Source organism: Coenobita brevimanus, chromosome 57, assembly GCF_032717465.1.
Source record: "Coenobita brevimanus isolate Jiangsu-jjx chromosome 57, ASM3271746v2, whole genome shotgun sequence".
In the NCBI taxonomy this organism is placed as follows: domain Eukaryota; kingdom Metazoa; phylum Arthropoda; class Malacostraca; order Decapoda; family Coenobitidae; genus Coenobita; species Coenobita brevimanus.
The window spans coordinates 11,346,200-11,362,068 of record NC_137010.1 but is presented as its reverse complement, the minus strand read 5'-3'; the positions used below and the strand labels follow the sequence as shown (position 1 = coordinate 11,362,068).

General features: G+C 41.4%; 1 protein-coding gene across 1 annotated transcript in view; it reads left to right on the top strand.

Annotated features, from left to right (window-relative positions):
- The first annotated feature begins 358 nt into the window (after positions 1–358).
- Positions 359–15,869, top strand: part of Cdc16 (cell division cycle protein 16) — a 44,542-nt gene continuing 29,031 nt past the window's right edge. Inside the window, exons 1-6 of the mRNA XM_080274411.1 lie at positions 359–448; positions 5,571–5,723; positions 6,394–6,552; positions 10,017–10,176; positions 11,504–11,729; positions 13,276–13,355. Coding sequence (XP_080130537.1) covers positions 359–448; positions 5,571–5,723; positions 6,394–6,552; positions 10,017–10,176; positions 11,504–11,729; positions 13,276–13,355 — 868 coding nt within the window. The remainder of the gene's footprint in view (positions 449–5,570; positions 5,724–6,393; positions 6,553–10,016; positions 10,177–11,503; positions 11,730–13,275; positions 13,356–15,869) is intronic.

Below are 15,869 nucleotides of genomic sequence, written 5' to 3'. Positions count from 1 at the left end.
ACGACACCGGTTAAGTTTTATGGGCCTTGAAGTAACCCAAGTCCCATAAAACCTGCCTCAGTGCACTGAGTGGCTATTTTATACAGTAGGTAGCGGAGGCAATACTGTCCTTGCTCATGTGCGGACCGTGCGGCAGGGTAGCAGCTATTTTCTCTCTGTCGTCGTCAAAGCCTATACGGAAAAAAATAATTAAACAACTATGGATAAAAAGAAAATAAACAATTGAACAGGCACAGCCAACATAAAGTCTACAAATGAAAAAAAGGAAATATACAGTATAAATAAAAAAAGGGACCCGAATCAAAGGCATTTTCCGAAATCGCTACTTGACAGTAAACGACTGTAAACAAACACAAACATGGCTGAGGTTGAAGATATGACTACTTCTCCTTCCAGTTCTCTTGATTTGGATAAGTTTAGGAACAGAATCAAAGGCTACATTGAAAGGGTGAGATATGACGCACATACAGATGCGATAAGAGAAACATGTTTACTCTATTGGCGTTTTGGTCTCGGAAGTTGCTTCATTCGTGACCTTGCACAATGCCGGGCGCACTGAAATTTTATATTGTACCCGGCAGTGTTTACTGAATGTAGGAATATGTTATCAGGGTAAGTGTACGTTTCACTTCAAGCAGCAGAAGGACCTCACCAATTCAGTTCATATTGCCCCCATTTTTTTTTTTTTCCGTTTTCATGGAGTGGAAGATGGTGGCGACCGTCATCCACTCACTTGATGTAGTGCTGCCTGCTCCAGCCAATATGGCGCGACATTCATCTGCTACTAACCGTTAGCCTAACCTGTCACTACATAACTACCCCTACAGAATTCGCTCCCCCAAGTCAAATTAGGCTTAAAAGGTAAGTCTTACTTAGAATAGGGTATTACATTAGAAGTAACCTACGTTACTAATTTTCATTATATTGCGTCCCTGAATTATTCTAACCAAGACTTGCCTTTTAAGACTAGTTTAAGTTGGGGGAGTGAATTCTGGTATGACTTTAGAAGTAACCAACATTACTGATTTTCATTATATTACGTCCCTGAATAGGGTATTACTTTAGAAGTAACCAACGCTACCAATTTTCATTATATTACGTCCCTGAACTATGCTAACTAAGACTTGCCTTTTAAGCCTAGTTTGAGTTGGGGGAGCGAATTCTGGTATTACTGTAGAAGTAACCAACGTTACCAATTTTCATTATATTACGTCCCTGAACTACCCCCCTGGGGGTAGGGTTTTTTTTTTCAAGAATACTCCCCCAGTATCCCTGCTTGTCATAAAAGGCGACTAAAAGGGTTGGCGGAGGGTTAGTGCCCCTCCCCGGAAAACAACTAACTAAAAAAACAAACAATAAGCCTCGGACAAGGACTGACCAAACGATGACGACCAAGGACCGGACAAAGGACATGGTTATCGGAACATGGAATGTAAGGGGAGCAAATGATGAGGTGAAAGAGAGAAAGATTGTCTAGGTGCTTGAGGGTGCGAAAGTGGATGTATGTGGAATAACTGTAACAAAATGGAGAGGAGAAAGTGTGAGAGAATGAGAGTAATGTGCAGGAGTAGGTGAGAATGAGAGGGCAAAGGAAGGAGTATGTATAGTTGTGAGTAAAAGATGGAAGAAGAGCATAAGACAGCATGGATCAGTTGGGTCAAGGATTGTGTGGGTAAAGTTGAATGTTGGAATACAAATGTGGGCGATTGTGTGTGTGTATGCGCCAACGCAAGATCGTGCTAGAAGAGCGAGAGAAGAGTTCTGGACAAATGTAGAAGTGTGCATGGAAAAGTTTGTAAGGAATGAGAGAGTGTTTTTGATCGGTGATATGAATGGTAAAGTTGGGAATGTGAAGGTGGATGGAATAGTTGGTGAGTGGGGTGTGCCTGCTGAGATAGATGAGAATGAGAGTGCGTTAGTGGACATTTGTGCTGGGAGGGGGTTGGTGATAGCCAATACCCTCTTCAGGCATAAAATGATCCTCAGGTATACATGGCGAGTGATGAGAAGGGTGGGTGGTGAACTGAATGAAAGGAAGGCAATGATTGCTTATGTGTGTGTGGATGAAAGGATGCAAAGATGTGTAATGGATGCAAGAGCTTGTAGGGGTTGGGGGAGTGGACTTTCTGACCACTACTTGGTGGTGGCCAGAATTAGGATTCAAGTAAGATGGAGGAATAGAAGAAGGGAAAGATGAGAGGAAGGAGTAGTTGCAAGGAGAGTGGAAAGGTTACAAGAGGATGAGAAAAAGGCAGAGTATGAGAGAGAAGTGGAGGAACGATTGGGCAAATATGAATTGGAGCAGATGGGAGACGTGGAAGGTGTGTGTAGGATATTTACAGAAGAAATATGTGCAGCATGTGATGTGGTGTGTGGAAGGAAGAGAAGATGGAGGGGGGTGCAAGGAACAGCGTGGTGGACTGAAGAGGTGAGAAAGGCTGTGGCACAAAAGAAGAAAGCATACAATGAATGGATGAGAAATAGGGGCGTGGAAGAAGTTCAGAGGCGGAAGAGAGAGTTATATGTAGAAAGAAAGAGGTGAAAAGATTAGTAAGAGAGAGTAAGAAGAGAGTGGATGAGGAATTTGGAAGGAATTTGAGTGTAAAGTGGAGGGACTGTAAGAAAATGTTCTGTCAAGAGGTGAGAAGAGTAAGACAGGGTGGAAGTGAAGTTAGCAGGGGAGTGAAAGATAAAAATGGTAGATTACTAGTGGAGAAGGGAGAAAAAGTGAGCAGATGGAGAGAACACTTTAAGGAATTGTTGAACATAGAGGATGGAAGTAATGCGAGTATAAGTGGTTGGGGAATGGCTGGGAGAAGGAGGGAGGTGAGAAGACAGGAAGAAATCAGTAGGATAGAAGTTGTGGAAGCAATGAAGAAAGTTAAATCGGGGAAAGCCCCAGGAATTGATGGAGTGTGTGGTGAAATGCTGAAGCATGGGGGAGAGATAGTAGTAGAATGGATGTGGAAGATGTGCAGATTGGCCTGGGAGGAAGGTAGAGTCCCGGAGGATTGGAAGTCAGGTATAATTATTCCCTTGTACAAAGGAAAAGGGGAAAAAGAAGTGTGTGGTAATCATAGGGGCATTTGTCTTCTTAGTATAATAGGAAAAGTGTATGGTAGGATACTTATTGACAGAGTTAGAGAAAGAACAGAGAAATTAGTTGGATAAGAACAGGGAGGCGTTAGGAAGGGAAGAGGTTGTGTAGATCAGATATTCATTCTTAGATCTTTAATGGAAAAGTTTCTAGAGAAGGGAAAGAAGTTGTATGCGGCTTTCATGGATTTGGAGAAAGCATATGACAGGGTGGATTGACAAGGATTGTGGAAAGTGTTAAGAATATATGGAGTAGATGGGACGTTGTTGAATGCTGTGAAGAGTATGTACGATGGTGCGAAGGCTGCAGTGCGTGTGGATGGTGAACTAAGTAAATTTTTCACTTTGAAAGTTGGGTTGAAACAGGGATGTGTCATGTCACGATGGTTGTTCAATCTGTACATGGATGGGGTAATGAAAGAGGTACAAGGTAGGGTAGTGGATGTTGGAGTGGCCGTGGTGAGAGAGGATAGTGTTTGGAAACTCCCTGTACTGTTGTTTGCAGATGATACTGTGTTGTTGAGTGAAGACGAAGGGGAGCTGCAAGGCTTGGTGGATGAGTTTGGGAGAGTGTGTAAGAAACGGAATCTAAAGGTGAATGTAGGGAAGAGAGAGGTGAAGTCAGTGAATGTACAGCAGTTGACCTTATACAAAGGTTTTATTTGCCCCTGTGTAGAGTACACGTACAACTTTCACGTGGGGGAGAGGGCTCTCGACATGGTGGAGTCAGAGGTTTTTTGTCTCATTAACTCTCTGCCTCTTACTGACTCTCTTCAACTTTTGTTTCTTCACTGTAGGGTTGCATCTTAATCTCTTTCTATCACTACTTCAGCGGTCATTGCTTTTCTGAACACTGCTTGCATCCGCCCTTCATGACGGCAGGTGCTGAGCCCCCTTGTCTGTCCAGTTCTCTAATGCAAAAGTTAACAAGTGCTCACAGTCCTCCTCTGTGTGTGTATTTCTTTCTGCCTATGACCTCTAGTCTTTTAACTGCAACGTGTCCAGGTATCTCGAAATGAATGGAGTTTTTTTTTTTTTTTTTTTTTTATAGGGAACAGTCTGGCATGCTTCTAGCCTTTGGTTCCTTCTTCCTTGCATAAAAAAAGATACAGCATATAATGATTAAGATAACCCATCATCATATTCACTGTGTTCCTCATGACTTTTGTGGGGTAGTTCTGATATACAAAAATGAAAATTCATAAGACGATGCTGTCATTTCGGTGTCAAGTGAAATGAGCCACATATCCATTCATTCATTATTCATTCCTTCTGAATTCTTCATTGCATCCCACAGGTATCTCGTACTAGTACTGTACAGAACATCTTTAATACACAACATTATCTGTTATTTATTATTTATTTATGTAATTGTATGGTGTGGCACTAATAATGAATTCACTAGTTTTCTGAACTAGAACTTTTTTTTTTATTATTCCTTCTCCAGTTTCTAAAATCCATATATCCCTCATATAAGGTACTGTATTAGTAGGAAATATGATTAGGTTGGTGATTCAGTTATTTTAAGAACACATGATTCAGATCTTTGAATTTTTGGATTCTCTTATCACAGTTGATAATGCATTGCATTAATAGTTTGGTGAATGAATTTGGGACAGTGTGTAGGAGGAGGAAGCTGAAAGTTAATGTAAACAAAAGTAAAGTTATGGTGTTTGAGAGGAATGAAGTTACAGAGTGTGCAGTGAGGTTGGATGGTGAGGATATGGAGAATGTGAGTGCATTCAAGTACTTGGGTAGTGTGATGAGTAAGGATGGAACTTTGGGGGATGAAGTACGTGAAAGGGTACAGCAGGGAAGGAAGGTTGTTGGCACACTGAAAGCAGTGATGAGAAATAGGGAGGTGAGTATGGAAGTTAAGAAGTCACTGCATGATAGTATTGTGATCCCTACCCTGACGTATGGAAGCGAGGCGTGGACCTTGCAAGAGGGGAACAAGTCAAGAGTGAGAGCAGTGGAAATGAGTTACTTGAGAGGAGCATGTGGAGTGACATGGAGGGACAGGTTGACGAATGAAGAAGTGAAGGAACGTTGTGGGGTGGATGTGGATGTGGTTGAAAAGATTAGGAGAAATACACTGAGGTGGTTTGGACATGTGGAGAGGATGGAGAATGAAAGACTGACTAAGAGGGTGTATGTAGGTGAGGTGGAGGGAGGGAGAGGGAGGGGTAGACCGAGGATGAGGTGGAGGGATGGAGTTGAGAGGTATATGAGGGAGGGGGGGGTGAGTTGGGGGGAGGGGAGTCAAATGGTGGGTGACAGAGTGACTTGGAGGCGTTTTGTCTGCGGCCACCCTTTGCGGGATTAGGGCGTCGGGCTATAGATAGATAGATAGATTAATAGCATTACTAATATTACTGGTACCTGGTATCTGATTTCATGTCCAGTTGAGCCAGAAGGCACATGAACAACACTAACAACAACTCACTTCAAGACATTTTCCCTATTGTGTGCAGCACCACTACAAAGCAGCAGTATTCTGGGCAGACAAAGTGGTGAGCCTGAGTGAGGGGCGACCAAGTGATGTGTACTGGTTGGCTCAGTGTTACTACCTCACCCGCCAGCCCCACCGTGCTATACTGCTTCTCAACACTCACAAGCTTACTTCGGTCAGTGCCTTGTACATTAGGTGGGGAGAAAAGGGAGGGGAGAGTTTCTAGCTGTCTGTTGCCAAAACTGAGTCTCTGTCTCTGTCTCTCTCTCTCTCTCTGTAGTTTAGTTTTGCGGAACAGTCAGCCCATGAGTCCATCCAAGATGGTCACATCAGATCAGCCTCCAGGCCTCTCTGTCACAGCTCATGGTCACTTAATTATGCTGTGTTATTATGTAACAAACTTACTTCACCTATCATGCTGTAGCATTGAAGAAAAAATGAAGCCTGTATGGCCTTCTGATGTGCCCAAGGTCAGCTCCTGCAATGTAAAACTGAGACAAAATAATTATCAGTCATTATGCCATTGGAAGATATGGTAACTGAGTTATTATTGTTTTCAGAGCTTATGAACTTGAAATATCAAATTGTGATGTCTGCTCTTTCTAGTATCCAGAAACAGCAAATTTATGGCATTCCAGTAGCATGTACTGCATTTCACGTTTACATGATTTTACAAGGCAGTAGCCTAGTTACACCAGCATTTGGTACTGTTTCTCATCTTACAATCTCATCACTGCCCCATGCTACATAATTCATAACTGACATGTACTGTAGGTAGTGTTACTGTGTTTGCTTTTGCAGTACCACTATCTGTGTTTCTTTGAATGTTATTCCTGATACCACAGAACCGGACGTGTGCTTACCTGGTAGCACTTTGTCACTATGAGACTGGAGAGCACCAGGCAGCACTGGACACACTCGAGCCCAGCGACAACAATAACATCTCCACCACCGTCCTCCACCCTCACCCCATTGATATCCCTGAGATTGATGATACAGTTTCGGTTAGTGGCTGCTTTGATATCTGACTATTATTTTTTCCCTGGTACACTGCATTGTACTTCTCTTCCTTCCCCATTCCCTCCCTTTTTAAAATACCCTATAGTCATTCCTGAGATTGTCCTTACAGCTGCTGTTTTGATATCTGGCTGTTACCATTTACTAGTACTGTACTTCACTTCCTTTATTTTGTGTTTTAATTGTTCTTAGTCATCCATGTCTGTTACACAGTCTGTTTTCCTTCTTTCCATCCTTAACCAGTATTTCCAACATTCTCTTTCATAACTTTCATGACTGTTCTGTTGTTGGACATCCTTTTCTCTTCCCTTTTCTTACCTTCCATCCTTCCAGTCTTCACTTCTACCCCTTCCTCAAATACTGTGCAGGCCTGGCTTGTATTTAATTTCCCATAAAACTGTGAGATGTTCATATATTTACATAAGCTGGTTCAGTTATCTGGTGGTAGCAAGAAATAAATAAATCTGTCCATCAACTGTATCTATTACCAGATGCCTTAATCCAGTAAGGGTTGGCCACAAACAGATCGCCTCCATGTCACCCTGTCGCCTACCGTTTTGCTGACCTCCCCGCAGCTTACATACCCTTCTCAAGTAATAAATAAAGGTGTCTTTTTATTTGAAGCACCAACATTCATGATATATGACAATTCCAAATGAAACTTCGTCACCTAAGTTATTGCTACATAATGTTCTTTATCTTCAATCCTAAGCTTTCTTTGTGTTGACAAATACTCTTCCTGTATTTCCAAGTCACCCTCCCTCATGCATTTGTGTGTTATATCTTTTACAGTTGATTTTAATTATTCATCTTGCATATGTTTCCTTGTATACAGTCTCTGTATTAACTTTCATTCTTAGTCTATTTTATACCACCAGACCACCTTAATACATTTTTCTTATATGACTACAGTAGGCTCTCCATTTATGCATTTAATTTAGGGGAAGGGTAGACAAGCTGTGCGAATGTCAACCACATAAACCACAAGACCAATTATTATATGGTTAATTTCAGGTGAGAGGTCTTGACCTTTTTTTTTTTTCCCCCAAAGTCCCTATTATGGTCCTATTGTAAGATTTACCACTGGCACCAAACACATTCATACACACTTACTGATCATCGCATATTAAGTACTGACTGTATAAGAATAATGGTAATAGCAGTGGAATTTAAACTCACCTTGAGACTGTAGCAGGGATAACTAAGTTGTGTGGTGGTGGGAAATCTGAGTTACAGTTGCTCTTTTGCTACAGTTCGGATTTGTGACATTATAAAGTTAGGAACTGGTTAAAATTGCACTTACGTGGTATTCTTATTTGCATCGAAATTTTGCCATTCAAAATTAATGAAGTAAAGAAAAGGAAAAAGTATAATGCGAGTTGCACTGTTAATGGTGTGTATTATGTCATCTGTTCACATTATCAAGGAAGTGGCCTCACCTGAGTCAGGGATGCAGGCGGTGACATTCACTCCCACCTATCCTCGCCAAAGTATCATATGAAGAGCAACGTTGCATATTGCAAGTTATATGCAGTAACATTAAGTACGAGTGGAACAAAAAGGTGCATCAAGAGACTTGAGTGAATAATAAGGCAGATACTAGCTATGTGCATTCTATTATCCTTTTGTGTATGACTCAGTTCCAATCTAGCCCCCGCTAAAACTTGTGAAGAACAGCATCACATATCACATATTTATGGATGACATAACATTAAAATGAGTGGATAAAGACTTTGAGTGAATGTTTGTGCAGGTTCCAGCTGTGCATATTCAGTGTATCCCTTCTATCAGAAATTATGACTCACACCCAATCTAGCATCTGCCAAAAATACCGTAATACATGAAAAAGCTTCATCATCATATAGCACACATTACATTGTTTATGGGCAATATAACATTAAAAATGAGTGTGATAAAGACATCCGGTAAACAGTTGTACAGATACCAGCTATGTGCATTCTGTGTGTTTGTTCTTTTATGACAAACTATATTGTACATGTGATGTCAGATGTGAACCAGGACAAATGATCCTAATCTAGTGATTAAAGACAGCTCTTAGGAGGGTATGAATAAAAAATTAATTGAATTTCATAGCCTTGCTTTCACTTCAAATAATTACGCTTGCTTACAAGACCGAAAGTAAAAGAGGATAATGCATGATAACTAAAAAGTACGAGAGGCAGATGTACGATCACATGCATCAGTGATTGAACATTGACAAAAGTGCCAACTGGTACTCCAGCATCAACTCATTCCAGCTTTAGTATACTGTATATTCGTTTATTTATTAACATTGCCACAACATATGTTGTTACTGTATTATCAATCCAGTGGTCCGTAATTATTCATTTGGAAGGGAGGGATTGAGGAATGGAGGAAACCAAGAGTTGTGTGTGCATGTGCCCAAGTCATAACATCAATGTCCCATGACCACTTTGTCACTGTGCAGGTGTTTTGAGTGTTAATTGTGGCCTGTATAGTCATGTAAACCATAAAAATTTACCTAGTCTGTGCTGAATGTATAGTGCTTGGGGTTACCACATTTAAGGTGAATAGTGCAAATGATGAATACGTCAACAGCGAGCCCACTGTACTTGACGTGTTAACACATGCAGTCATTTGTCCTTGATCACACTTAACCCCTAACCGCTGGGTGTTGGTCAGAACTGTCGAAAAATTGGTGTCACTGCGGTGATGGGTGTCGGTAGGAGCCTCACTTGTTTTTCCAGCACAGTTTGAAGTGGCTGCCGCTTTATCTCATCACCAAAAGCTCGAGACTCCCACCAGCCTGCCCAACCATACGGCAGTTGTCGCTGTGACTCTGCCAGGTGTAGGATGATCCTTTCTTAACCTTTCTCGTCCAATTTCATTCCCACCTCACGTCTTTCCAAGGATACTAGGAAAAGACCCAGTGATAGTGCCACAGGACGTGCCTTGGACACCACTGTGTCTAGTTTATCTACCAATGGAGAAGTTATCACGTTGACAGCAAAGCCGTAGTTGGGGCAGTGGGCAGACGAGTGTACACATTTTTGCGGTGAAAAATAGTACTCTTCTTCTCGTCATTACTCATTGACGCAGTGTCCTAGAGACCTGGGGATACTTTCATTTGCAAGAAGAAGAGTTGTTGAGTAGTATGGTCTTTAATTCATTTCCCTAACTTCTATAATTTGTGAGATGTTAAGGTAGAAATAAAGCTCCCCCACACACACACACTGAGGTGAGGTGCGAGCAGATTTTAGGATGGCATCCATGGGCTAAGTATAATATTCACCTGCACTAAGCCTTATTTGCATACACAAATTCAGATATATATTTTGTTGTATGACTTTCCAGGCATTTGCACTCCTCATATACCTCAGTTCCACTACTCTCACTCAAGATTCTTGTCCCCTTCATGTTACCTTATTAAAGTTTCTTATATAGTGAGGTCCCTCTCCTTGCTCCACAGATAGAATGCTCCATCCACCTTTTAAAAGGCTACATTTATGAGGCTAGTGACAATCGTGCTCTGGCTGCTGAGAGCTTCCGCATGGCAGCACAGGCCGACCCTTTGTGTTATGAAGCCATTCATGCCCTCACACAGCACCACATGCTCACTGCCAAGGAAGGTTGGTGTGTGCAGCTTCTTGCATGTACATGCAGTAACTTACTGATTAAATGTACTGAGACCTTTTTTTTTACTTAACAGTAGTAGGTTTAGTTTCAAAGCAGCCCCATTTATTATATTTAATTTTTTAAAGTACAGTAAAACTTCACTATAACGGACTAACTGGGGCCCAAGCCATTCCGAAAATCGAAATTCCGATAAAAGTGACATCCGGGCTTCCCCCTGCTAACCCGGACATTTTGCGATATATCGGTCATTAGTCCGGATTGCACCAACAGTTTTTTAACTGTTTTCATTACCACTGCCCTAATGTACTGTATTTTGCATTCACTACAATACACAAATGGTATAATATATATAATAATATTGTACTGTACACTGACACACATGTCTTCTATTTACTTTATGGTGGTGAACACAGGTGAAGTGGTCAGGTAGTTTGGACCACTTCTGGCTGTATTGGACTTATTTCAATATACAGTACAGTATACAAATTTAGTCTGGTAGCTCCTCCTTTTCGATGAAAGTGAATTCCAGTCTATTGATGTCCGTTATATCGAGTTTTTACTGTATGTAAATATTGTTACCTTACATATAGTACTTAGCGTTAAGGTTATCAGATGTGGTTTTAGAGAAACCAAAACTGAGAAAAGGGAACAATAGAGTATTGGGTAGCAGGATATAAAGAGATTTTATTGTAATGATTTGCAAAGTAGTTTTGTGGAAGCTGTAGTTGGGTACAGGCATACCCCGGTTTGACGATGTAATTGGTCAGGTAAAACCCCATCGTTAGGCGGGGTATCTTATATCGGGGTACTTTTAGCATGTAAAGCAATATGGAGTGTTTACCAGCCTCGGGTTTCCCCCCAAACCAAGCCCAAAACCCACCCAAATGAGCCCAAAAACAAGTTTAAAGCCAATCTAAATGGCCTGACAGCTGTCAGGGAAGCTAACCTAAGCCTAACACCTGTAAATAACTCACTAAAACCAACAAATAAAATCTGAAAATTGTCAAATATAAATCTGGAAAAAATGAAGCTTTGTAATCTGTACCCCAAAATGACAATGTTCACCCCACTCGTGGCTAAAACACATTAATCTAAGTCTAAAAACATTTATAAACCAACCTAAACACACAATTTTTGACTAAAGTATAATCAAAATTGGTAAAAAAATAAATCAAAACCCATCGTTAAACTGAGGTTTGACCATTGTTAGGTGGGGTATGGTGGTATTTTGTACCCCTGTCATTAAGCTAGGGTATCGCATCTAGGGGTATCATATATCGAGATATTACTGTATATATAAATTCCCCTTAAAATTTGCAGAGAAGGAGTTACTCTCATCACTTCCTCTGTCACCTGTCTGCTCTGAAGCTGAGAGTTTCATTGTCACCTCAGTTTATGAGACACAGGTCAACAAATACAGTTCCCCAACTCAACCACTGCCATCCCTGCCAACTTCCCTAGCCTGTAATGCAGACTTTCTCACGGCACAGGCAGAAAAGCTCTACTATAACTGCAACTACACCCAGTGTTACCGACTGACACAGGAGTGAGTGTTTACAGGTTATATTTCTGAAGACCAATAACTCGGTAACCATTTATTGAGTTCCTGTAACTAAGTTGTTTTCATTTTCTCGTTTATGGGTTTCTCATAGAAATTCCATCACATCAGGGCACCCTCTCTTATTTATTCCTCACTTTTGTGTACTTTCTAATTAGATAATTGTCCTTTCTTCAAAATCCCGTCAGTGTCACAGATGTACACCTTCTGTTTTTTTATTTTTTTTCCATTTACATATTTCATCCTTTTATATATACTGTATATATCCTAAATGAGTGAGATAGGGACAGACTGAATGGATAAAAGCAATACATTTAGCTGGTTTGGACATGTTCAAAGAATGCACATAGATTGGTTGCTAAAGAAAGTCCAAAAGTGATGCTAAATGTCATGCTGGAAGATGCTGACCTCCTATAGCACTGGAGCAGCATGTTGCCGAGAGAAAAGGCAGAAGAGGAGTGTTTGAATGAGTGTGAGAGATCCATTGAAGATATTGTTCATGAGGATGGTGATGATGATGACTTCTTGCTGTATTTACTATTTCATATCATTTGTGAAGGTTCCAACATGTATGCATGTGTCAGCCTTGGTCGCCTTAGCTACAGAGCTAGCTCAGCCCCACCTCCAGCTCATTACATGTCCCCTAAATAACAGAACTCCTTCACACACTCACGAGACTCCAACAAGATCACTGCTTTCAAGCTTGTTATCTCTACATGCTCTCCTGGACACTCTGCTTACACAAAATCAGCATTATTTCACAGCCTACCTCTAATATCACTACATCTTTTATCCACCCACTTATCACAAACATTGGACAAGCAACTTTCCACACCCTTATGGTAAACTGCACATGGCCACACTCTCTCTGGGTTGACAGTACTGTACAGCCACCAGCCTGAGATATCATTACTTTTGTTTTATCTGCATTTACTCGCAAACCCTTGTGCCCTGTTCCCTCTCTCCATTTCCTAAATCTTTCCTCCGCTTCTCTTTCATGCTCTGCAGTCAACACCAAGTCATCAGCATACTACATCTCCCATGGGAGCCCATTTTTGAAGTCTCATGAGAGAGCTTCATGCACCATTACAAATAATAAGGGGCCCAAGATTGACCTCTGATGCAACGCAACATTCACAGAAAAACTCGTCACACAAAGCTCCATTCACTCTCACCTGGATGCAAGCACCCACATACTTATAGCCATAACCACTCTGACCAGCCACTTCTCGATCCCAAGATTTCTCATCGTCTGCTTCTCCACTTCCCTAGGGACTCTGTCAAAGACCTCCAAATAAAAAATAATGACATACAGCTCCCTTTTCTTTTTTGCATATTATTCCTGAAGCTGTTGGACAGTGAATGTAGCATCAGTGGTCCCTTTTCCTGGAATAAACCCAAACTTCATCTCGACTTGTGACTATTGTTTGCAAAGTCTGTACATTTATTCATTTATCAGATGAAGAGAATCCAGCTTTACAGTACTCACCTAAGGGACAAGAAAAATTCATTTTCACTTTCTTTTTCCTTTCAGGGTCTTAAAGAAGGATCCATACCATACTGACTGCCTGCCTATACATGTGTCTTGCCTCGTGGAACTCAAGCAGGCAAACAGTGAGTGCAGAATGTATTGAGACCAGCGAGAAAGTAAATAAGATAAGGTACTAAGTAGAAAAAGGGTAGTAGATGAGGAAGATCAGGAGAGATAGTGAAGGGAAAGAAGTGAAGATTGGACAAGCAGAAAGAATGACAAAGGAGGAGGAGGAGGTAGACTAAAGAAGGAAGTAGCAATGTAGAAGAGTTAAAAAAAGATACAAGGAGAAAGAGGGAGGTGTGAGAAGAGAAATGGGCAAAGAAACTGGGTGGGAAGGTAACCAAAGAGGATGATGATGAAGAGGAATGGAAGAATTAGGTGAGACACTTATGAAAAGTGAGAGATGAAGAAGCTGAGGAAATAGAAAATGAAGAGGGAGTAGAGAAATAAAGTAGGGAAAAGGAACAGAAAAAGCAAGTGTAAAAGAACAAAAAAGTTAGATGCATGAAAAGATAGTGAAATGAAGGATAAACTACTGATAAAACAACATAACTAAGTTGGCTTTGTTCTTATTTCAGCATTATTTCTACTAGCATCCAAAATGGTGGACATCTGTGCTGGTAAGGGGTTGGCAATAGCCAACACCTACTTTCGGCATAAGATGATCCACCGGTATACATGGAGAGTAATGAGGAGGATGGATGGTGAACTTGTTGAACGAAAGGCAATGATAGACTGTGTGTATGTGGATGAGCGAATGAGAAGACAAGTGTTGGATGCAAGAGTGTGGAGAGGGTGGGGGAATGGAGTCTCGGACCATCACTTAGTGATGGCCAAGGTAAAGCTGCAAAGAAAATGGTTGAAGAGAAGAAGGGGAAGACAGGAGGAAACAGCTCCTGTGAGAAGAGTGGAGAATTTGCAAGATAGTGAGAAAATGGCAGAGTATAAGAGCATAGTGGAAGAAAGATTGGGAAGGTATGAGCTAGAGCAGATGGAAGGGGTGGAAGACATATGTGAGATATTCACGGAAGAGATAGGCACAGCATGTGAGTGGTTTATGGAGTGAGGAGGAGATGCAGGGGTGTGCAAGGGACAGCATGGTGGAATGATGAGGTGAAACGAGCTATGGAACAAAAGAAGAAGGCATATAGTGAATGGTTAGCGAGTAGAGGTAGGGAGAAGATGAGAGAGATAAGAGAGAGGTATATGTGAGCAGGAGAAGGGAGGTGAAGAGACTGGTGAAGGAGAGTAAGAAGAAAATGGATGAAGAGTTTGGGAGGAGTCTGAGTGTGAAATGGAGGGAGAGTAAGAAATTGTTTTGGAAGAAGGTAAAGAAAGTAAGGCAGTATGAAAGGGGAAATAGTAGGGGAGTGAAAGATAGGAATAATAGATTGTTGGCGGAGAGGAGAGAGAAATTGAGGAGATGGAAGGAGCACTTTGAGGATTTGTTGAATGTAGAGAGTGAGAGCAGTGCGAGTATAAGTGGTTGGGGAATGGCTGGGAGAAGAAGAGATGAGAGGAGGGAGGAAGAGATCAGATGGGTGGAAGTAGTTGAAGCAATGAAGAAGATCAAGTTGGGAAAGGCCCCAGGAATTGATGGAGTGTGTGGTGAAATGCTGAGGTATGGGGGTGAGATTATTGTGGAGTGGATATGGAAGTTGTGTGGATTGGCTTGGGAAGAGGGAAGGGTTCCAGAGGACTGGAAATCAGGTATAATTGTTCCTGTATACAAAGGAAAAGGAGAGAGGGAAGTATGTGGTAACCATAGGAGTATTTGCCTTCTTAGTGTGACTGGTAAAATAAATGGTAGAATACTCATTGATAGGGTTAGGCATAAGACAGAGGAGCTAGTTGGAGACGAACAAGGGGGATTTAGGAAGGGAAAAGGGTGTGTAGATCAGATATTTGTTGTGAGATGTTTAGTGGAGAAGTATCTAGAGAAGGGAAAGAAAGTGTATGCTGCCTTCATGGACTTGGAGAAAGCTTATGACAGAATAGATAGGCAAGGTATGTGGAAGGTATTAAGAATATATGGAGTGGAGGGGAAATTGTTGAGTGCTATGAAGAGTATGTACAAAGGAGCTAGGGCTATGGTGCGAGTGGATGGTGAGCTGAGTGAATTCTTTGATCTCAATGTGGGACTCAAACAGGATTGTGTGATATCTCCATGGCTGTTTAATATATACATGGATGGGGTTGTAAAGGAGGTGCAGGGTAGGGCAGTGGATGTGGGGGTGGCTCTAATGAATGAGGGTGAGATTTGGAAGATGCCGGTGTTGCTGTTTGCTGATAATACAGTATTGTTGAGTGAAGATGAATGGGAGTTGCAAGGTTTGGTGACTGAGTTTGGGCCAGTGTGTAGGAGGAGGAAGCTGAAAGTTAATGTAAACAAAAGTAAAGTTATGGTGTTTGAGAGGAATGAAGTCACAGAATGTACATTGAGGTTGGATGGTGAGGATATGGAGAATGTGAGTGCATTCAAGTACTTGGGTAGTGTGATGAGTAAGGATGGAACTTTGGAGAATGAAGTGCATGAAAGGGCACAGCAGGAGAGGAAGGTTGTTGGTTCACTAAAAGCAGTGATGAGAAATAGG